This window comes from Prinia subflava, chromosome 5, assembly GCF_021018805.1.
Source record: "Prinia subflava isolate CZ2003 ecotype Zambia chromosome 5, Cam_Psub_1.2, whole genome shotgun sequence".
Taxonomy (NCBI): Eukaryota; Metazoa; Chordata; class Aves; order Passeriformes; family Cisticolidae; genus Prinia; species Prinia subflava.
The window spans coordinates 18067964-18090762 of record NC_086251.1 but is presented as its reverse complement, the minus strand read 5'-3'; the positions used below and the strand labels follow the sequence as shown (position 1 = coordinate 18090762).

At 42.6% G+C, this 22799-nt stretch overlaps 1 protein-coding gene across 9 annotated transcripts in view; it reads left to right on the top strand.

The window, feature by feature from the left end:
* TSPAN4 (tetraspanin 4) overlaps positions 1-22799 on the top strand; it is a 415251-nt gene that overhangs the window by 325191 nt on the left and 67261 nt on the right. For all 9 annotated transcript variants that reach the window (XR_010080524.1, XM_063398243.1, XM_063398238.1 and 6 more), the window contains one exon: positions 22557-22748. Coding sequence is in view for 8 of the 9 variants with exons in the window: in XM_063398238.1 (XP_063254308.1) it covers positions 22557-22748 (192 nt within the window). In the remaining variant the exon portion in view is untranslated. The remainder of the gene's footprint in view (positions 1-22556; positions 22749-22799) is intronic.

Genomic DNA, 22799 nt, shown 5'->3' with positions numbered 1-22799 from the left:
TTTTTCCCTTTTGGTATAAATTTCAGCACAGAGCGTGTTTATCAGTAAACCCACTCAACCCCAGAGTCACAGAATGGGTCAGGCTGGAAAGGACCTCAGTGGGTTCTCTGGCCCGGCCTCCCTGCTCCAGCAGGGCCATCCCAGAGCACGTGGCACAGGATTGTGTCCAGATAGATCCTGAATGTCTCCAGGGAGGGACACTCCACACCCTCTCTGGGCAGCCTGTTCCAGTGCTCGGTCACCCGCACAGTGAAGTCGTTCTTCCTGCCTTTTGCCTGCCTTTAAACCTTCCCTGTGAGAATGCAGATATTCCAGTTGTGATTGCAGTGAAGGCGAGCAGGGTTCTGCACAGCCCTTCTCCAATGCTCCACCACCACTACAGAAATGGTTTATGTCACTCTAGGCTGCAGCAGTAGCCCTCTGGGTCCTGGGCCACCTTCCCACTATGAGCAGTGAAGGTGCCATTCCCAAGCTGGGCCATTGTCTGGAGCCCAGGACTGGAGCAGAGGTCACTGTGCAGCCTGACACGAGCCAGGTCTTTTGTGGTGACTGCCCTCTCTGTGGAAGTGAGCTGGAAGGGTGGCTTTGGTGTTATGTTCTGACACAAGCAGACTTTGTCCATGACAGCACAACTGCCAATCAAAGCACGTTAAGTCAGTGTTGGCATATTCTGGTGTCTCAACACTTGGAATAGATAGAATTAGGGCATTTGAAAAAGCCCTGTCCTTCCTCTGAGTGTGCTAGCTGCCAGCACAAACACTGATTATCCAGTAAATACAGAATAAAGTGGACAAAATGAACCAAATAGCTGGGGCTAAGAGTGCACGATGGTTTCCCGGCTCTAGTTTAGGAGAAGTAACATCCAGAAAAAAAAGGTTATTTTCTTTAAAATAAAATTGTGAGGCTTTTGCCCATGAGCATCCACTTGGCTTTATCTCTTTTCTTTGCCTAATCCTAAAACCTTGATGTTGTTAAGGGCATATATTGGACAGCCTTGTTCTTCTTGTTACGATGTTCCACAGGATGTGTTGCTGTGTAATGACACAAATACTTTTTTTTCCCTGCTGTGGCCACAACCCTGAGTCAATAGAGACTCAACATATGCTCAATCATTATAAGTCAATTTTAAACTAATTCAAGAATGTCCATACTAGGGTTTATGTGGACAACAATTTAGTGAAAAAATCAATGTTTGGCATCATCTGTGTCAGTTAAACTAGCTTGCCTCCCATTCAACTTCCAGTCAATTGATAGCTAGCTGCTACATAATATTGTCTTGGGCTTGCATAAACTTCATTGGTAAAAGGATTTTAGAAGTTGATTTTCCTCCCTTAAGTTTATATTAGTGCAGACCTTTACCCAGCTCAGGGTGTGCTGGAGACAGCCTGTTTCATGCTGAGAACGCCTGTAGCTACAGCTTTTTGAAAGCAGAAGAGGTTTGTAGACAAGATTGCAGAGTAGGATTCAAGAGAGCAAATTGCTCATTTCTTCCATTTCTACTTTGTCTTTTTACCTTTTCCTTCCCCCAAATAGGTACAATAATACAAATCTCACATGTGGTCTATGTGCCTTTTTTCATTTATTTGTGATTGTGAAGTTTTTTAGGAGTCAGTGATTACAAAGGTAATGAAACTCCTGGTGATTATCCTCGTGAAGTGTTTGGAGTGGTGCTGGCCTGTTGGTGATATTGTGAAACGTGCCTGCTTTTGTTGATATGCTGTGATGTAAACCTGGGGCTGCTGTTACAGCAGTGAGGCTGGTGTAAAAAACCTGTCACCACACAAAGTGTCATCTAATTGCTTAGCAAGTGCCTTTGAAACATCCAAGCTAAACATGGGTTCCTTATGGTTAATAAGGATGGGATTTCTGTGAAAGATACATGTCTTCCCTTAGTTTTCTTGTACTGTCAAAGGAATTCTGCTACTGTGCTGAGCACTACTTTTGATGCAGTGCTGACCATGATTGTAGAAGCAGCATTGTCTCCATAAGAGTTGCAGACTTGAAATAGGGTCACAGTATTAAAATTCGTGTTTCTTTTGCTATCCTGTAGCAAGATTGAGGAGTGAGGTGTATTTCTATTCTGTGGTATGGTTACATATTCATTGGTTGCCCTACATCAGGCTTCAGGGCCCTCAGCTGAAGTTACTGCCAGTGTCTGGTGTAGAGACGGGGAGCTGGGCTTGGTGATTGCTGTGGTCTCTTACTGCCTAGCAATGTGTGTACCTGTGCATCAATGAACAAGCACATCTCAAACTGCTCTGCAGTAACATGCAATCATCCCACAGTGAGCAATAACAATTCAAAAGCGTTCCATAAACATTCTGTTTAAACAACAACACCCTCCCCCCAAAAAACCCAAACAAAAAAACCCAAACCACAAGACAGCAGTGGTATTTCATTTTCACAAAATTATGTGGAGAGCTCTTTGTGGCCTGTACTAGAAATACGATTGGAGCAGTGGGTTGGAGGCTTTCCTTCCCTGCCATCTTTTCCATTTAGCATCCAAATACATTTGGGCTTCCTTCTCTGATATGATGCTATTGTTTGCAAATCTGTCTTTGTTGTTGGTGCTCTGAAGCCCTAACTCTGAGGTATCTTGTGCTGTTAGCTATTGTTTGAGAAAAGATTCCAAAAGGTGGTAGGTTGGACATAGAAAATGTCAGCAGTATACCTCTGTGCTTACCACTGTTTCTCGGAAAACACAATCATGGTTTTCATTTCTGCATGTCCCTGAGTGAATACTACCAGAAAAAGCTGATGAGGGAAATTGTATGTAATCCTACAGCATCTCTATCCCTTCACTTGTCTAATTATTGTATTGTGCCAACAGTTGGATGCCACATGTTCATCGCTCCTTTGCCCCATCATGCACCACAATCACTTTAATCCTTCTGCTAGAATAAGACAACAATAATTTCCTGAAGATGTAACTTCTTGGGATACTGAAGTCGTTAGGCAGGCATGGGGTTAACCTTTGCATCTGCTGTAATTTTGTCAGCTAGTGGAAATTATTAAAGGACCTGAAACGTGAACTTCAGAACAGACAATAACTGTATACAGGTAACCTCTTGGGCTTACCTCAAGTAATTAAGCTTTATAACTGAATGGCAGATGCCCACTTTATTAGGGAGTCATTAGTTTAGCAGGGAGATGGTGTTACACCACATACGATTGCTTTACTGCATGAGCTGAGCAACTTCTAATTTAGACAGATGAATAATTAATAGAAAAAGAGCTTTAATAGAAGTAAGGTCATCTGTTTTCAATTATAAAAGCTGGAGTTATTGCACAGATCGAGAAGGGCACAGCACGCAGGAAGTGTTGATCCTTCAGGCTTAGATTGATTTGCCTCTTCAGATGAAACCATTAGAAATAGTGAAACTTGATGAGCAAGAAAAGAGGGATGTGAGGATTTTCATCATGAGCACCCTCACCCATCAAATGACAAAAGAGCAAGTTGTGTGAGCATGACCAGACTGTTGGTAGAACATCTCTGCTGTATCTGTTGATTTACACATCTGTCTGCAGGTGGCCTTTTGGGCAGAGCAAGGGAATCTGGAGAAGTGCTTTGTCAAAATACTCCATTGGCCAGCTACAGTGGGCTGGTCACTCTGAATTCCAAAAATGAGTATTTCAGGGACAGCAGTCCCTTACATCCTGTGTGATTACTGTGAAGGGCAGGAGTTTAATCTTTTGCATTTGCTTGACAGCCTTTTGATTGATAGCAGATGTTGTTAGGAGAACATATGCTGTCAGCTTCGATTGTCTTCCTTTGTAATTCTGACAGACAATGTTCCCTAAATGTATGATATGGAGGATTACTTGGTGAAGACTGTCACATACTGGGACAAAGGGATTTTAAGAAGTACAGCGACAAGTAAATATCCATCTTTGGCAGACCATCGTTACAAATCCTTTGAGAAGAGATATAAAAGGTGTAATCAGAGTTTTAAGGGTTGCTGTTGTCCAGAATGAGGAATTTGATTTTAACTAAGGCAATTAAATATAATGCAAAGGTTTGGATTATTTTGCCTCCTTCCTCCTCACTCTTGTTTTCTTTCTTTCTTTCCTTTTTTTTTTTGTGCTCTCCCAACAGATAAGGGGGAGCTGAGCAATGCTGTGAGGAAAATGCAAGTGGGATGAAAGAATCAGACAGGATGCAGAACAGCCGAGAGGTGGCAGCTGTATTTGCAGATGGTAGGGAAACAGCCAAGAAGATGGGACAGGGAAAGCTAATTTGTACTACAGCTGACTTAGATGCACAAGGTAAAAGATAAAGGCCTGGAACAGAAACATCTAGTGAAGAGAAGCTTATAAAGTGCCAGACCTAAATTTGATGAGTCGACAGAGCTGCGTGATTTATGCCTGTGAAACATCTTACCAGTTAGGTATATCTGTATTCTTGTGCCCATATGCACACACATGAAGATCACGTTCATGTTTTATTTGTTTTCTCTTGCTTGTTGTTCCTTATCTGCTGGGTTTGTTTGTTTTTTGTTTTTGTTTTCTTTTGTATGTTAAGTATTGAAGGCTATCAGAGGTATTTCTGGTTTTTTGGTTTCCATTCTACATCACCAGAGTTTTTTGAGAGCATGGCATTTACTGAATGGCAGAGAGCTTTCCCAAGTCTCTGAAAGGACCTTTGACTCACTCAGCTTTAGATCTTTCTTCATGTAAGGCCTCAGTCTTTGGAGTTCACAGCTCAGTGACACTGGTGTCTGTCCTTGGACACACTAGGTGGCAAAATTTGGGTGTGCAGAGAAAAGCTGCACGTCAGCTCTAATCTTGGGTGAATTCTCTTCCTGATTTATTTTCGTACAGTAGTCTGTGTGCTGACAGTTTTTTCAGGCTTTTTTCATTATCTTTTTAAATGCCATTGTTGTGGCAACAAAAAGAAGAACCCTTGTGCCCTCCATTACTGAATTGTTCTTTTTCCAGAAGGAAAATGAAATAAGAAGTAGAAACAAAACTAAAAAGAGAGGTGGACCAACACTGAACAGATTCTGTCCTGCTGTGAAAAAGCAGCCTTTATGGGCCTGTGCACTTTTATAGCAAGCAGTAAATAGTCATGAAGCGCTTGAACACAGTGTATTTATGTGCTGGTAGGTTCTGTATTCAAAAGACAAAAATTTGTGTGGTGGTGGGAGTATTTGTTATAAAATCTTCAGAGGAGCCTGTCTCAGTTCAGTTATCTGAACCCATTTCTGTAGCTGAAAAACAACCCTACCAGCTGAAAATGTTTGCAGTGACAGGAGGAAGAAAGAAAGGCCTTCTGGAAGTTTTCTTCAGAACTGAGAAATCTATCTCCAGTGTCACCCTTTTATTTTTAAAAAGGTTCCTTTGAAAATACTACATAGAATTGCTAGGACCATAAAGCATTGCAAAGGTTAAAAAGGTAGGAACTTGAGCCAGAGCTCTGAGATCGGGGGAAATTTGGGAATAGCTCCTGGCCAAAAAGAGGGCAGGGAGTATGGCATTGAGTAAGAAAGACACATAATTATGCACAATTTTTTTTTCTTAGCATCCATATTTTAAAACTGTATGTTTAATCTCAGTAATAAAATTTTACAGACGGAATTTCTGTAAGCATATCACTGTTGCCATGCCAGTCAAAACTAAGGCCTCAGCTACAAGGTTTTGCCACATGATAAAGAGACCTGAAAGGGCAATGTGGCCTTTTCCTCCCTTCCTCTTCTTGTGATTCAGCCAGAGGCGCAGTTGGTGAAAAGCACCGAAAATGTTCATTTCTCATACTTGCTCTCCCTGGCTGGCTCAGATATGCTATTTGTATGTGTGTCACTTTTTCACACCTGCTTTGAAAAAGCAAAGGAAGATAATGTGAGGAAGGAGAGAGAACTGCCTTATTCTTTCCTTTTGTACCAGTGCTCAGGCTGATCCATGAAGGATTCTTTCAAAAGACAAAACTCGTATCAATAGCCAACCACACTGTGGCTTTTACACTCAGCATTATAAATTGGTCCTCTGTTTTGGATTGATACTGTTCACCAACTAACTCGGAAAGTGGAATTTAAAAACAAAAAGAAGGGATTCAATTATTTTAGCTTCATTACACTTCATGTTACTGCTGCTCCTCCCCATGGAGAGACTCTCTGGCTGTTTCAGACTCTTCTCATTTACTGAGTGTGATTGTATGCATTGACCAAATTTTCCAAACCATTGATCTTGCAGCAAATGGTCTGCTGACTTGTGTGTGGCTTATGTGCAGAAAGTTCATGAGTTGGGTGGAATTTTAATTGAAGACAATTGGGGGGTCTGTATTTTGCTTTTCTGCATGACTATTGTATCCCCTACACATTGGGTGAAAAGGGGACATCAACCATACAGGAAGGGTTCTCCGTGTTTGCAGAGGTGCTTGAAGTCAGTGCTGTTTGTAGGAGCTGGGTTTGGCTATGTCGTGTGACTCATGCCTGTAGGCAATTGAAATACTTTAAATGACATCAAAGGTTTGGAGATGAGTACCCTGCTAGGGGTATGCATTACACACCATGCAAAGGTACAGGGCACACAGCTTTTTCTTCTTGTTCTTTTTTCTTTTGCTTCTGGTAGCAATTCTTTTCCCTTAACTCCTCTTGTATCACAAGTGGCTTTATCTGATGTTTTCTGCAGCCCAGACAGACTTAAACTAGTTTATTTCTTTCTCTCTCATCTGCTCTGCCTGGCTGCAGGTTTACCCCGTTATTACACAGACAGCAGAGGCCATCAGCAGCAAATTAGGAGTGAATAAACTTCCCTGTGCGTGTTCGAATCCTATCACACACTCATTACAGAGCAGCTGCACATCTGGGCAAGGGAATTTCAGTGACCAAAGTCTACCTAGTGAGCTCTAAACTTTGTGTTCTGTGTCTGTATTAATCCTGCCACACTGGCAGCTTTTCTAAGCGGAGAACAGAGTGTGTGAAAGTGTGTGAATGTAAAAGGTCTTTCACAAACTCCTCATCTGCTGTTTCCACAGAAGACACCGTGGGGGTGGGAGGCATGAGCAGCACATGTGTGTAACTTAGCTGTGAACAGTGTCCTTGTACAAAAATGCTCTGCTATCAGGAAGGTGGATGGCAGGTCTTGGTGCAGGGCATTATGTGTAAAGTGGTTCTTCCTTCTCACTCTGCCCATCTGGCATCACATAAAAACTGTGTCCTCAGAGCTAAGCATGTTGAAGTGTCTCAGATGGGCCAGATGAGACTGGAATTGCTGCAAATCCCCTCTATCTCTTGCTTGGGTTTTGTTTTCTCCCAGTTTATGCGAGAAGGGCTTTGGCTGGCTTTGCATCAATCTGTTTGCTGTGGGACAAGTGGTGGTGAGCCATTGTGGTCCCCAAGTGTCAGCCTTCCTGTAGCCAGTGCCATCAGCACAGACTGCAGTGAGCATTTGTGGAGCTACAGTTTAATGGCTGGGGCTGGATATTGCACAGATGCAGCCAAACAGTCTCTTAATGTCCCAGAGCATAATAACCCTAAGGTCTGGGGACAGGCAGTGAGTGCTCTTTGGTCAGCTCTCCAGCTGCAGAGCTGGAACAGCCTCCCACTTCCCTGTGGCCATTGCTCTGCAAAAGGCAATGCCTTGGGTTTGCAGAAGGGTTTGGCTTCTGTCTCACCCTGCATCCAACTGCTTCAGCTGTAGCTTCTGTGGAGAGCTGTTGAATATGTCTATACACTGAGAGGCACCTGGAGAAATGCTGATCTCTCCTTTCCTGCTAGAACCTTCGAGGGTCCATTTTACAAAGGAGGGCATTTGGAGGGTGATGTAAAGAGAGGGGAACCCTTTCTCCTTGGCAGTGCTGAGCATTCATCCTTTTCATACAAATATTGTCACTATTTAATTCTGCAGTTCAAGATGGCAATGGCAATAAAGTCAGCAAGCAGATGCTTTGCAGAGAGAAATTATTTCTGTGCCGTTGGTTTTCTTGCCCTTTAGCAAAGTTTTATGATGAGTAGATTGTGTCTGCAATAAACCCGGCTTTCTGGGAGCTGTTCTCGGGTAGGAGACATGAAAGTTTCCCTATTATCCTCTTGTCCCCTTTGTCAGTTATTTTCCCATTTTTAGCTGACTTTAAGGTAAGAATATGCTTGTTTTGTCAATTCAACAGTGAGGGAAGCCAAAAGTTTGACTTGTCAAAAGCCCTTCAAGGGGAGTGCCCCAAAATGTGTTGAGTATACCAAGCAGCATGTGCTGTTGTGCCATCAGCAGCACGGGAGTTTTGGGGCTGTTTTAGCTGCTTGTAGAGCTGGCTTGTTTTGTCTGAAAGAGAAATAATCTGATTTTTAATCTATTTATAGTAATACAAAACAGTAGGATTCCTGCCTGAGTCGGGGTTGTTCTTCAGTCTGAAAAGTGTTATATGGCCTGAAAGGCTGGAGTTTTGTACAAATGAAAGTGTGACAGACTCAGGCCTGTCCCAAATGAGACCATCTTTCAATGGCAGCAGTGGCTGGGAAGGAACTTCTGCAGAAGAGGGTCTGTGTGGCAAACTATTTCCTCCTTCCCTGTAAAATCTCTTCTTCTCTGTCTCTTCTAATGTGTGAGTTTGTGTAAGCATATAGAACATGCATAATTGTACTCACAAAGCTGTTGGGGAAGAGAGACTGTGCCTTCCTGGGGCTTGGCAGAGCAGGAAGATGTTTTACACAGAAAGCCTGAGGAGAGCTGACTTTGATGCAGCATTGGGCTCACCAAGAACAGCATCATATTTGGAGCACAGCTCCTTGGAGGTCCTGGCAGAAGTATTTATTTAAGTATTTCAAAAACTTGCTCTAGCTGCTTAGACATAGCTAGTAAAGGTTATAACTGAGGATAATTTTTATTAGTTTTTATTAGAGAGGACTAATACAGAGCTCTGATAGTGCCACAAATGTCTTGGTGGTGCTTTAGCACTTCCTCATAATCATTCACACTAATGCTGCCTAACTGAGCAAATCCCATGGCCATTTTATCCAGATAAAATGGAGAAAATAGATGAGCTTTTCACTGTCCCTGGAAGGCTGACAACAAATCTCACATTCATTAGACCAAAAAGGAAGCAATTACCCAGACAGCAGCTTGCCAATAGCAACTTTTTCCCTTAAAATAAAGGGGTACAATGACATCATATTTTCATCAGCTCTCCCTGTGCTGCTGCAGTGAAGGGAAGGCAGATGCTGGGAATGCTGCCTTTTCCTCCAGAGCTTTCCTTCAGGGAAATGTTTCCAATCCCCACTGTTCTCCCTGTGATTGCAACCCTCTCTGGCTGTGCCATACCAACTCTTGGCTTCACTCCTGCAATCCTCTTGGTATCCCCTTGCACCATCAATTCTTTCTTTCCCCCTCCATAGGCAAGCCAGAGACCACAGTCATTGAGCAGAGAGCAGACCTGGTTCACTGAACACAAAGTCTTCAAATTAGGGATAAATGCAGAATTTCAGTAGAATAACAAAAATTGCTGAGATAGCATATGTCAGGATGAAGGTCAGGAACGGAGGGGGAATATTCATGCAGATCACTGAATCTAGAGGGTAATATAGTTGAGTAGTGTAGAGTGTCTACTCAAAGGATTGTTGTTTGGGTTTTTTTTATTATTTTCCCACTTTTGTTAGAGGACTCTCATTTATCCTGCTATCTTTTCCTCCCTTTTCAGATGTACTTTTGATACTTGCCTCTTGTGAGAGAGCATCTTCTTAGTGGCCAGTCACACCCTTTGAGGGATGAGGGAAAGAGAGGAGAGGTGGACTGAAAACTGGATGGTTTCTTCTTGTTTTTGCCCTGGCAAACTTGTCCTGCTCTTACTTGTGAGGTAAAGCTCACTCCATCTTGTGAGAGTGAGAAAGGCCACGAATAATATTGAAGTGCATGCTTCCTGGGGATTCACTTCATTGTCTGAAGATGAGAGCTCTCTGCCCCTTTGATTGTGTTTTGCCTGTGAAATTGTTAATGGGATGGCAAAGAAGGTGGCTGACATAATCTTGAAACGTTTTCTTCCTATGGAACTGCTTATTTACAATTTGGAATCAGTCATTTATTTTTAAGTGGCTACAGGTCATTAATTGTGAGCAGGTTCTCTACAGCACAGCTGCAGACTCCAAGTGGCCTCATGATGAGTTACTAAATAAGACTTTGCCCTTGATTGACAAATACGATTTTTAGCCTGAACTTCACTGAGAGATTTGATACTGAGAGTCCCACTGCTGCTTTCCACTTCCTGTCCAGAAAAGCTAATTTTGTAGTTAACGCAAGAATACAGTTTGCTGTCCAAAATATCTTCTTGTTCTTGTTTGGATAAAGTTCTACTTCTCAATGTTTGCCTTTCTTTTCTATCCTGCTCCCATGCCTGTCTCTGGTTTTATTCTTTCATCAGACCTGTCCCACCCAGCACAGACACATTCAATCATCTCTGCCCTAAAGCTCATTTGTTCTCTTGCCTATTAAATTTGCATGAAATTCCAGTGTTTTGGTTTGGGGGGCATCCTAGAATTAGTAGGGACCCTGGTGTCACAAGGCCATTCTCTACATTCCCTCCCTTTGCTGAAGGCAGGAACATTTATATTTCAAAGCTTTCTATTATTTCACTTGTGAAATTTGAATTGCAGTGCACCCTGTGGACATTTCAGCTTTGTCAGCTTGACTGTTATTAAACCGTAATCATTTATCATCATTGGCAATGATTTTATGTCTGGGGTTTTTTTAAGCAGGTATTGCAGAACATTTATTGGTAAACTGCTGTGAGCGTGCAAAAACTTAAGGTATATAATTTATGAAGTCATATTTATGTAGCAGTGCTTTATGGTGGAAGGATGTGCTGAGGAGTTTTGAGATGACCCTTTATTTTTAGATGAGCCACAAGACTTTGTTTCCATCCCATTTCAGGCCCTGGCACAGAATGATTGAGGATCTGCAGAAACCCAAAAGCTTTGTCCCATCTAATGGCAGGAAAGAGTGCGTAAATAAAACTGACAAACATAAAAATGCAATAAACTACAACTGTTCCATGAATTTATAACCTGAAGGGGCAAAGTAATAAGAAAGCTGTAAATTCATGTCAGTCATGCGCCTTTGTTAAGAGCTGCTAAGCAATAATACATGGAAGGGGCAGTGCAGGAATGAAAGTGTGTGTGGATACTTTTCATGGGCATTGGCTGGGACTTGCTAAACTGACATAATTTGATTCTTTATGCTCTTTGTGTGTATTTGACCACACATGGGGGTTTAATAGCTATGTGCTAGCATGTTTTTATAATAAGGAATGAAAAGAAGCAATTTGTACTTTTAATTAAAAGGGTTGATGAGTTAATTTCCAGATTACCACAGAGGGGTTTGTAAAGATTCACAATCTGACCTTTGGAAAGAGAACTGTCTTTTCTCTCATTTAGGTAACAGGGTAAGGAGGGATTTTTTGCCTCCATGGTGCTTGTTCTGGCTGCCACTCAGAGTAGGTTTCCCAAAGTCGTTTGGCCTGGCTGCATATTCTAGAATAGGCTGGAGTGAACTCTGAAGATGCCTATTTCCTTCCAGTGACAAGTGAAAGAGAGTCTGAGCACGTGAATTTGAGCTGAGATACGAGTTGCTCTACTCCAGTGGTCCGGGGAATTCTGATCAATGCTGTTAATGGTGTCCAGGGAGCTGTTCAGCCGACCTGATGCAGCCTTAGGCCATGGTGAGCCACACAGATTTCTAGGCACCACTAACAGCATTGGCATCAAAAGCCAGGGGACCTGAATGCCACCTAGATGTCTAAGTGCTGGTGGTGTAGACTGGAGGTCAGAAGAAATATTTGCAGTCTTTGTGTGTTGTATCCCGAAGCATTAGACGAAAGAAGGTGAAGTTAAGTCCAGACATCTTCTGTAGTTCAGAAGTGTCAGCAGTGCTGATGTGATCAGAGGCATGCTTGGAGGGAGGCCTTGGTGTAAACTCATTGTTTGGACAGTCCCAGAGGGAATGTTTGCACTCATTTTTATGTCACGGTCTAATTTCCTCAGATCCACGAAATAGAAAAAACCAAACGTGCAAGCAGAGCAGTCTGTGGTCTCTGCTGTCTGTATGTTGCAGCCAAGCTGCTGATCACAGGTCTGTTTAATTCGTTTATTCCAAGGGATCTGAAATGCTTCCGTGGCAGATACTCGGTTGCTGATAAGAAGGGACTGTAATGCTTCCTTTGGGGATAACTAGTGCACGGAAAAAGATTTTTTGAGGTGGCATTCATTACTGATGGCATACTGCCCGTGCTTGCAAGTGGCTTGGGATACAAGTAATTGTGTATAAATAGCCTCAGATGTGCTATTGCATAGCAAAGCCTAATATAAATAAACAATCATTAAAAATTGCTAACATAAAACAAGGGAATAGTCTTGCTTTCTCTTGTACTCCTACCCAATTAGAATAGCTTTCTTGACAAGGCATTTGAGCTATTGAAGTGAGAGATGCTGTTCCAGACGTAACGCTGGTTTTGTTACAAGGGACTGCTTACACGGAATTTAGGCAGTTGAGATGGTAGTAAATACTTTGTTTGCTTGTACAAATAATATTAACAATCCATTAAAAAGAATCCATGAAAGATTCAGAATGTGTTTTGCTTAGCTTTCTGATGGAGTTCAGTGAAAGAAGATGAGCTTTGTGATGTGAGGCTGTTAGGGGGTGATTATTGCTCACAAGCCTGTTATTGATCAGAGGATCAATATTGAACACGTCAGAAATCCTTCCTATGACCATGTGAGCTGCTTATTGATGGGACTGGTTAAAAAAGACTTCTTGTTATAAGCCAGCTGTGGTGTACAAGTTACTTTCCCCATCTCCTTGAAAAAAATCTCAGGAAATGAGAATCTGTGTCTAAGTCCTGCTGCTTCCCAAAACCTTTTTGTCCCTGCTCACAATCAGTTCAATTCCTGAGCAGGGCTTGAGCTCCTCAGAAAGGGTTGGGCTGGCCAAAAGTCAACCTGAGAGTCCTGAAATCAACCTCTCTCCTTTTTAGAGAGAGCCAGTAGTGGGAAGGGGTTTCCTGTGGTACAGGGTATTTGTGTGTCCTCGGGTGTTGTCATTACCTGGGCAGAAGGAGCAGGTTTCAGGCACAGTGTCCGTGGTGGGCCTGAGCAGGGGAGTGCTGCAGTGCTGTGTTCCCCTGACCCTCACCTCCAGCCCTCTGCTGTCGGCTGTGGGGGGAGAGCAGTGTTTGCCAGTGACCCTGTGTGTGTGCACATCCTTCCTGGCACTGTCCCTGGCTGCTGAGCACACTCCAGGGAGCTGAGTGGGAGCAGAGAACGTGGTGTAGCTGCGTTGCTGCCAGAGGAATTGGAGAAGACCCATTGTGCAGACTGTGTTTGCAGAGGTCTCCATCAGGAACATTGGCCATAATCATGATGGAATACATCAGCACAATTTGGGACCTGAAGAAAGCATGCTCAAAATCAGCCTCGGTATGTAAAAAGCCAGATGTGTTGGGAAATAACTACATGCCCTCAAATCCAGCACTGAAACAGAAGCTCTTTTTGTGGTCTGGCTCAACTTCCAGAACTTTGCTTCTGCCACTGGGCACCGCAGGAGATTCTTTGTTCAGGATATTTAATCAAATATTGGTTTATAGAGTGGAGACTCATTTTTTGAAAGCTTTTATGAAGGAGGACATCACCTTTAGCAGTTATCTAGTTGGGTTTTTTTTTACAGTATCAGCAGTTTTTTTTAAATTCACAACTTATTTTGCATTTCAACTCTGGTACCTGTGTTCACTATGGATGTTTCTATAGCAACCAGTCTTGTGTTATCTGCATACCTCTATGGATGGATTAAGCATGCAATATAAAATTTGGTTTCTTTTTATTTTTCTGCAGGTTGTGCTTGTTACAACATGTTTTAAAAACTTTCAAGTAATATGAAATAGAATGACCATTTCTGTCATCTTTGTGTTCTGTAAGGAGCCTGTTCATTTATCTTTTGTTTTGTATGGGACTCGTATCATTGTATTTCACTGCTGTTTACTCTAAACCAATCCAGTACCTCCAGGAGAGAGAAAAGCACTAAAGATACTGAATAATCTGGACATTACCTAATACAGGAAATCTGTGCTAAACCTAAGAACTAAGCTGTGGCCTCTGGAGTCACTGTTTGAGACTTATTATTCTCAGTTTCTCTCAGCATCTCACCAAATGGTTCAGGTAAAATTCTCCATCAGCAATCTCCTTTACAAAATCACAGGATTGGTGGTGTGTAACTCCCTAAACTTTACAGTTATATTTGCTTCTATTGCTTTCAGTATTTAATGATAGGTATGTGACAACAGGTGACTTCAATTGCACCTAGAGCTCCAGATCTGGTCTTGTCCCAGTTTATGCTACCAAGTAATTTTAAAAGTTATTTATTGCTGTAGGGATGGAACAGAAGGGAGACTCCTGGTCCCACCCACTTTCCTTCCACTGCTGCTTCTTTGTTAAACGATTGCCTTCATCTGATGGATTCTGATTCCAGACCTCATGCATGCATTCCTCATTACAACTGTATCTATTTCATTACACTAATCCCAGGTGGATTTAGAAATTACATTTGAGGAGCAGATGAAAAAGGTTTAACACTTTCAGTTTGACAGCAGTTAAAGCTAGAACCTGGAAAGTGTAGTGATCTTGCATTCATCCCTTTTCCTTTTCTAACTCATGCATTTGCTCTGTTTCAGTAAGTTGTCATTAACTCACTGCTTTCCTCATAATCTTTAATTTGAATTACAATTTAGACAAGTTGCCAGATTGGATGTTCATGACACTGATAATCACCACTTTTTAATATTCTTTTATTATGTTTAATCTTTTATCAGCAATGCTGCATTAATAGGTCATTCTCACCTGTTCTATTCCTGCAAGTTTTTACATCCTTGGTGACAGAGCTTTGCAGCGCAGGGCAATTCAGTGCACTACAAAAGGGCCTAATTAAGGTCAGTGGCAGTTAAGCACATTCTTTTATTGCATTGCTGAATAAGGATGCAATTGAGCACACATTGAAGTGTTTCAATGAATTTTGAGCCCATGTAGGGAAACCATCACGTTTTAGGTTGGAGGTATTAACTCATAAATGTTGCAGTTCTGTTCCTGTGTACCTGTAGTTGATAGCTAGCTATGGTTTGGAGGAGCAAGTGTGTAGGAGAGTGCTACTCATAAAACAGCAGGGATTACCTGAATGACTCTTTATTCACTTTTCCATTGGCGGGGTGTCAGCGTGAGAGTCTGTCTTTTGACATCTTCAATTGTCCCCAAATTTACTTCAGTTGTATGAGACTGCAGTTTAGTGGTGGAACTCTGCTGAGAAGGAATAATGAATTTCTTGGGGCTTAAGTTCCTGAGGCTCAATCCACACCAGGATAACTGAGAAAGCAGCGTTTTGAATGTTTCCATTATTGACAGTATGAAAAGGAATGCCGTTCTTGTGATGTTTCTTTGCTCACGCAGTTTACAAACAGGACTTCAGAGCCCCTTTTAAGCTTGATAAAATCACTTGGTTTTTGTCAGGCTCATGCACTGGGTGGAATATGCTAAAACAAAGCCTGTTTGTAGGAGAGAAGGGTCAAAAGGGAAGCAAAACACCAACATGCACTATTGATGTGTGTTTCCTCTAACCTTTTACAAAGCACAGTGGAGTTAGAGGGCAGTGGGGGCACGAATGTCGTGCTGGCAGGCAGAGCACAGGCTGGGACTGTAGCACTCAGCTGTCTGTGTTCATGTAGCAGCTGCTTGCCTGTCCTGCAGGGTGTCAGGTTCAGGCTCATGGAAGATGGCACAGCACACCTACTCTGAAATTACAGTGAGTGCTACACACTGTGCTGCACTACTGACAAGACACTGGCTTGTAGAGGGGAGGCAGGCAGCACATTAATTCAGGAGAAAATGTCCAGTGGGACATCCAGGCTGGTTCCTTGGCTGTTGTTCTCGGGGTGGCAGCCCCTCAGTCGTGCTGCTGACACCACCTGGGGATGGGGCCTGCAGCTCTGGGAGGTCTTTGGCTGCTGCTTGCCTGCATAGTGGCCCACATTGCAATGTGAGATTTTTGTATTCAAAACTAGTTTTTAATGAAAGTGAAAAGGATATGAGATGGTAGGGCCAAACAACTAGTTTCACAGAGCGTTTACATTTTTACTGCTTATATGTAGAGCTGAAGAGACAGGCATTTGAAATGCTTTATGGTTTACTCAGTTATGCACTTACCTTTCCCTTTCCCCTTTCTGGGAGAGAAGGGGCTGAATACGATCTGCAGGCTGACTGGAAAAGAAAAACAGCATTTGTAGGTCCAGTGGATCTGAGGGAGACAGGGATTTTGAATTTGTTTCTAAATTAAATAAATTTGATGAATTAACAGATCTTTAAATTTTACATTGAAATAATCTATGTATTCATTGATACAAAATCCAGGATATGATATGTAGGTTGGGAGAAACAGGGATTTAACTCCTTGATTGGTGTCTGTATCTATAACTCTGCCTATATAGATATAGGCTGATGCCAAGTCAAACAAGGAAACAAAAAAAAAAATCAAATTCAAACTTTCAGGGGGCATTTAAACTCGTGGGGGAAGAGGATGAAGTAAGGAGAACAAGCAAATACCCATAATGTTGAAAAGGTTTTATCTAGCTGAGTACCCTATTTTGGTTATGGTTGCTCAGGGATGCTTAGAGAGAATGTAAGAAAAAAGGAGGGACAAGACAGGATATTTTAATTAGCTCCTCCGATTAATAGTTTAAGGTCTTCCCCTGTAAGGGCTGCAAGTAAAATATCATTTATAAGAAATGCCAGGATACCTTGCTCTCATTTGATTTGTGTAATCCCTTTTTGAGCCTGCATATATTTCAACATCCACAAAACTCTGTGGCAATGAATTCCAGAATTTAATTAAATGTTTTGTGGAAGAGTACTTGACTTTATTGGTTTTCAATCTGCAGACCAAATAACCTCTACCTTTTTTAATCTCAAGAAAAATGAATAATGATCCTCTATTCACCTTTCCTATCCCATATTGGTGTTTAGGGAATGCCATTGTTCCATTCTCTTCACTCCCAGGAGTGCAGTCCTTACTGACTGATCTTTTTTCAAGTGGTTTTTGTTTGGTTTGTTTTTTTTCACTTAGTTCTTTTTAAATTCTTGCTGAAAGAACACAGCTCAGGTCATGACCATTTTGGATGGAGTTTGTGTATATCCTTTAGTTTTACACTGCAGAGCTCTAGAGCCTCAATACTCTTAAGGGTAGAAATGTGCTTCTACCATCCCATATTTGTTAAATGTCAGACCTCTGGCTAGTGAAAGAAGTGCAGCCTGTGTCCCACTGAGGTGACACTCCCAGTTTGTCTCGTGAGCTCTGCCAAAGAGTTGATCCGTGCAGTGTCAGGCGTGCTGCACGCTGCAGTCGGTCCGTGGTGCAGATGGGTGGCTACCAGGGCTTCAGCAGTCTGATGGATGGCTACCAGGGCTTCAGCAGCCTAATGGATGGCTACCAGGGCTTCAGCAGCCTAATGGATGGCTACCAGAGCTTCAGCAGTCTGATGGATGGCTACCAGAGCTTCAGCAGCCTAATGGATGGCTACCAGAGCTTCAGCAGTCTAATGGATGGCTACCAGGGCTTCAGCAGTCTGATGGATGGCTACCAGGGCTTCAGCAGCCTAATGGATGGCTACCAGAGCTTCAGCAGTCTAATGGATGGCTATCAGAGCTTCAGCAGTCTAATGGATGGCTACCAGAGCTTCAGCAGTCTAATGGATGGCTACCAGGGCTTCAGCAGTCTAATGGATGGCTACCAGGGCTTCAGCAGTCTAATGGATGGCTACCAGGGCTTCAGCAGTCTGATGGATGGCTACCAGGGCTTCAGCAGTCTGATGGATGGCTACCAGGGCTTCAGCAGTCTAATGGATGGCTACCAGGGCTTCAGCAGTCTGATGGCCACGAGCTGCCTGCTGGAAGGTGTTTCCCACAAGTGGCCAATGTGTTTGAAGGTGTTTTCCAGAGGTGGCCACTCCCTCCTGGGTAGGCAACAGCTGCACAGAGAGGTCATTCACAGGGGTCTGTGTGGAGCGTGCAGCCTCCGCACCTTACACCCTGCTCCTGCTTCTCCATGTAGGATTCTTGATTCTTTGATCCTGTCAATACACATATGCATTGCATTTCCACCCCCTCTCTGTGTCTGTCTGAAAGCAGCAGTAATTTAAGTGTGCCTGATACTACAAGAACATTTGCAGGATAATGTTCACATCACTGCTGTTGATACTTAGGTGCTGCTTTTTTTCATTGTATACCTTAACTCCATCCTTGGCAGGGGAAGCATATTCTTGCAAGCGGGATTGAGAGAGCCCTTCTAGTTTAAATATGTAGAGACTGGGGGAGAAAAAACCTCCAAGGGAGTTAGCTTAACTGCAGAACAACTGGCCATATTTTCCACTTGGATTCTCCTATCAGTGTATTTTCTTAACACACAATGAATTTTTTCTTTAATTTTTTTTTTTTTTTTTTTTTTTTTTTTTTTTTTTTTTTTTTTTTTTTTGGATAAAAGAGGAAATGTGATGAGTAGATCCTAATCAGATACAATATGAGAAACCTCAATTAGATGCATTTTCCATGTAATAAAACCAATAAAAAACCTCACTTAAAGGCATCAGCGCCATTATAATGAACAATGAGTCAATTTCTGCTGCAGTATTTTAAGTGTGTAGCTGTAACTTCAGAATAATTTTCTCCACCAACAAGCATATATCCAGGGCTGTTTGGGATTACTTTGATTATCATACTGTAAGATCAATTCTAAATGTAGGCACTGAAGCCTGAATAATTTATTTTCTAGCCCATTAGAACAATTTGGAGGATCTAATTCCAGCTCTTTTGCCAAGAGAGCAGGTGCACGTGTCTGTTTATCTCTTGGGGAAGAAGAGACAGATAATCTCTGCTTTTAGAGTAAGACACCTGCTGTACTGCTTGACTCTGCTCTATAAATGCCCGTGTGCAGAATATCCTGCTACTTCCACAGGCAATTGCAAAGTCCAGGGCTTGTAAAGAACCCACTGCTCGTGTCCTTCCCTCACAGTTTTGCAGCTCAGGCACAGAGGCACCAAACAGCCCATTTGAGATTTTCACTGAGGTCTTTTCTGAAGCAAACACCTGACTCAGATATCCTGTGTCTTAGGGCTGTGACAGTATTCCCTCTGGTGTCCTACTGTTTTGACCTTAGAATAAAAGACTGTGCTAAAAAAAATACATAACAATTACTGGGGGAAAAAAAAGTTAGAACTGCATTTTGTTTCAGGTTTTGCCATGAGCTGCCTTGCTTGCAGGAGAGTGGGTTATCATGAAAAATTAGGCAAATAATGTGTTAAGCATTTCACAAGGGAATTTTAAAAAATGCTATTGTCAGTAGCCTGGCATCTTTGAAGGGAACCTTTTTTTTTAAATTTAAAGTCAACTCTGCACTCACCAAATGGAGTTAATACAGACTCTCATTTGGCTGCCAATAGATCAAGTTCCAGCTGTGGACTCCTCTCTAATCTTTTTGTCTTAATGATTTCTCTTTTAACCATGACAGCATCCCTGTGCAGAAGCCCCCAAATTGTCAGAAGTAGCCCTGTTAATGGTTTTGATTTTGTTTAATTTCAAATATCAGCAAACCCAGAAAACTGTCAAAACTTAAAATTTCCTCACTATGCTTCCGACACTCTTTGACACAAAAAAAAGGGCTGGGGGTTTGGGATGGGAGCAAAGGGAACATTGTAAATAACTATTTAAAATTATCCATGCCTTAGATACCAAGAGGAGGAAGCAAAAACAGACATTCAGCATAGAACCAACTACAACTGTTTTCTCTTGGCTCTGATCCAGAATAAGTAAATGTGATGCCTCTAATCCCTGGGTCTCAGAGTGGGAATTGCATTAGGGTTCAGTTCAGAATGGAGGGCAGAGGGGATGAGAAGCAAGCTTTTTGAATGTTCTGGAATAGAAAGCATTTGGCTGTTGTTGTAAAGGCTCCTGTGCCTGTCTTGGCGGGTCTTGGTTCTTCAAACATTTCCTTAACCACATGCTTGAGTGTTAAAAGGCCACTGGATGGAGACTTGCAGGTGTGCTTTGCTTCTTGGGGACAAAGGGGGCTTTAAACAGCAGTTTTGTCTAGGGCTAAGGACAGCCTCTGTTTTCTGGGTGTGCCTGGTATGACAGCTTAGTACATTTATTTGGGGACCATGAATGCCTATTCTGGTGTGGGAAAAGGAATGGAGCTGAACTAAGGTGGAGCAGTCTTCAGTAATGTGTGCTGACTTTATGAAATCCAGTTTGAGCCAGGTGGTTTAATGTTCAAAGGATTCTTTTGTGCCTTTCAAGTTTGGTCAATCAACCTAAGGAAGAGCTGTGCATTATCTCTTCAAAAATAGGAATATAATGAGTTGCTGGAGAGCAGAGTATCTCTGAATCAAGGGCAGTGTAGAGAGATACTCCTGCTGAACAGCTGACCTGAAATATTCATCCTTGATCTAAATGGCCACAGCCCCAGTCATGGCATTTTGCATGAACTGTTTTCTGGTGTCTTGGTTTTCTGATGTTTTGTGCCACTGGTGAATTTCCAGTTTTTGCAAACAAGAATGACTTTGGAGTCAGAAGATGCTGAATTCAAGCATACAGAAAACATTGTCTTAAGCACTGTGCATCATAAAGAATTTAGTGGATGATGGAGGAGCAGGCAAGCAGGTCTTGCCTTTACAGCATCCTCAGTGAGACCCACAATCTGTAATGCAAGTGATGGGTGTAGGTGTTGGTACCACTCAATGCAGTGTAGCAGCGTGGAAGGTGATGAAATAAGCTGCCTTTTATTGGTGCTTTGAGTTCTTCAGAACAAAGAACTGAAGATAAGAGCTAAATGTATTGCAAGGTCTTGGCTCTGCTGCTCTTGGGCATCTGTGTTCATCAGGCTTAATTGGGCTGTTCAAGCAGCCTCCCTGTGCCTGCAGCTCTCAGGCTGATCTTGAGGCGAACATCCACCTAGCTGAAGAGGCAGAAGTGCACTTTTGCTTTTCATCCCATTCCTCAACGAGTTTAGTGCTATTTCTGGCTGTATTTCAGCGCTCTGTCCAGTTTGGTTTTAGCTTAGGTCTTCATGACATCTCCTTCAATGCCATTCTGTTCAGTAAAACTTCAGAGTTTTATTCCCTCTTTAGCGAATTTGTTCCTAAATGGTTCCTTTTTTTTTCCCTTGAGCCATGATGATTGCTTTTCTTTATATCCCCTCTCTTAGCCTAAATGATTTTCTGTGGGTTACCTTCTCTAAGTATTCTTCCCACCCCCCTCTCCCTTGGTTATTCTTTAATCATTTTGGACAATGTTAACGATCATGCTCTGTAAGTGGGAGCAGAGGGGAGGTGTTTCCAGTGTATGTGGTCAGGATATGGACTGTCCCTCTTGAGGGAGGGTACTTGTGAAAGGTTGAATACAGCAATATGGGATGCCTGGAATGTGCAGAGGCCCCTAAATGAGGCGGTTCAGGTCCCTGTGTCTTGGCGTTTGCCTTCTCTCGGTGGAGCTGCACGGCTTGGTGCAGCTGAGGTACACTGCAGTGAGGTGTGGTTTGGTTCCTCAGCGCTGAGCAAAACAGGCTGGTGTGCAGCTGGGGTCAGGAGTGCTGCCTTAAAACCCAGCTGCCTTCATTGGCTGTTATTTGGGGAGGAATTCAGTGGCATTAAGAGACAACCTTAGTAATTAGTATAAGGAATTGCTTTGGCTTGTGTGTTTCTCCCCTGTGTTTCATTTCTGAGGTTTAGCTTTGCCCCAGGATTAGCTCTATCTTTTTCCTTCCCTGGTTCATGAGTTGCCTTATGTTCATCCACTTTATGCAGGTATTTAGTGGATATGCTCCTGCATATGTCTGGCTTACTACTCTGTGAACACAATTCCTTTCCAAGCCTTTAATTGATTTGGATAATAAAACGCAATTATAAACTCAATAAAAAATGGTTATTTTAAAGGAAGAACAGGGAAGAAAGAAACCTAAGTGATGCTGTGCTGTGTGACTAGATAATAATGCAAAATCCTCTTTGCCTTTCACTCTAAATGCTCTCTTGCTTCCAGGAGAGGCTTGACCTTAGACAGGAACTAAGAAGTACGAGGTGTCCTGCCAGGGGGATGCTCTGGCCAAGTTTGTTTATGGTGTGTGTCAGGGATGAGAGACGGTGTATTGGCATGGGAGGAACGGGGAATTGACAATGCTTCAGCCATTCTGGGCAGTTCTCTAAGGTACTAAATAGGATAGGGATTTTTTCAATCCCTTGTAGAGCTAACCATTTGGAAATTTATCCTTTATTCAGTGTCTGCTTTTTCACTAGAGAGCAAAAGACCTGGTATCTAAGGTCATGTCTTGGATTTAGGAAATGTGTGACTTTGCAGTTTGAGTGTTGCATCTTACTGATGATTTCTCTGTAATTTTTTTTTCTTTCTCCTTTGTTTTTCCTACTGAAAGTGTCATAGGGAGAGATCACTTCTTACTAGGTGTGACTGCTGGTTTGCTCCACTGCCATATTGACATGGTTTCAGATCTGGGGTTGCTTGGATGCAATAACTGAGTTTCTTTGTTTCTCTTTGTTTTCCCAGTTGGGAGGCTGTGGAATCCTTGGTGTAGGCATCTGGCTGGCTGTTACCCAAGGGAACTTTGCTACCCTCTCCTCTTCTTTCCCGTCCCTGTCTGCTGCCAACCTCCTGATCGTCACAGGGACGTTTGTCATGATCATCGGCTTCGTGGGCTGCATAGGTGCCATCAAAGAAAACAAGTGCCTCCTGCTGAGTGTGAGTATGCAGCTGCTGCAGTGTTTGCTGTCCTGTGATGCTGGTGCTATT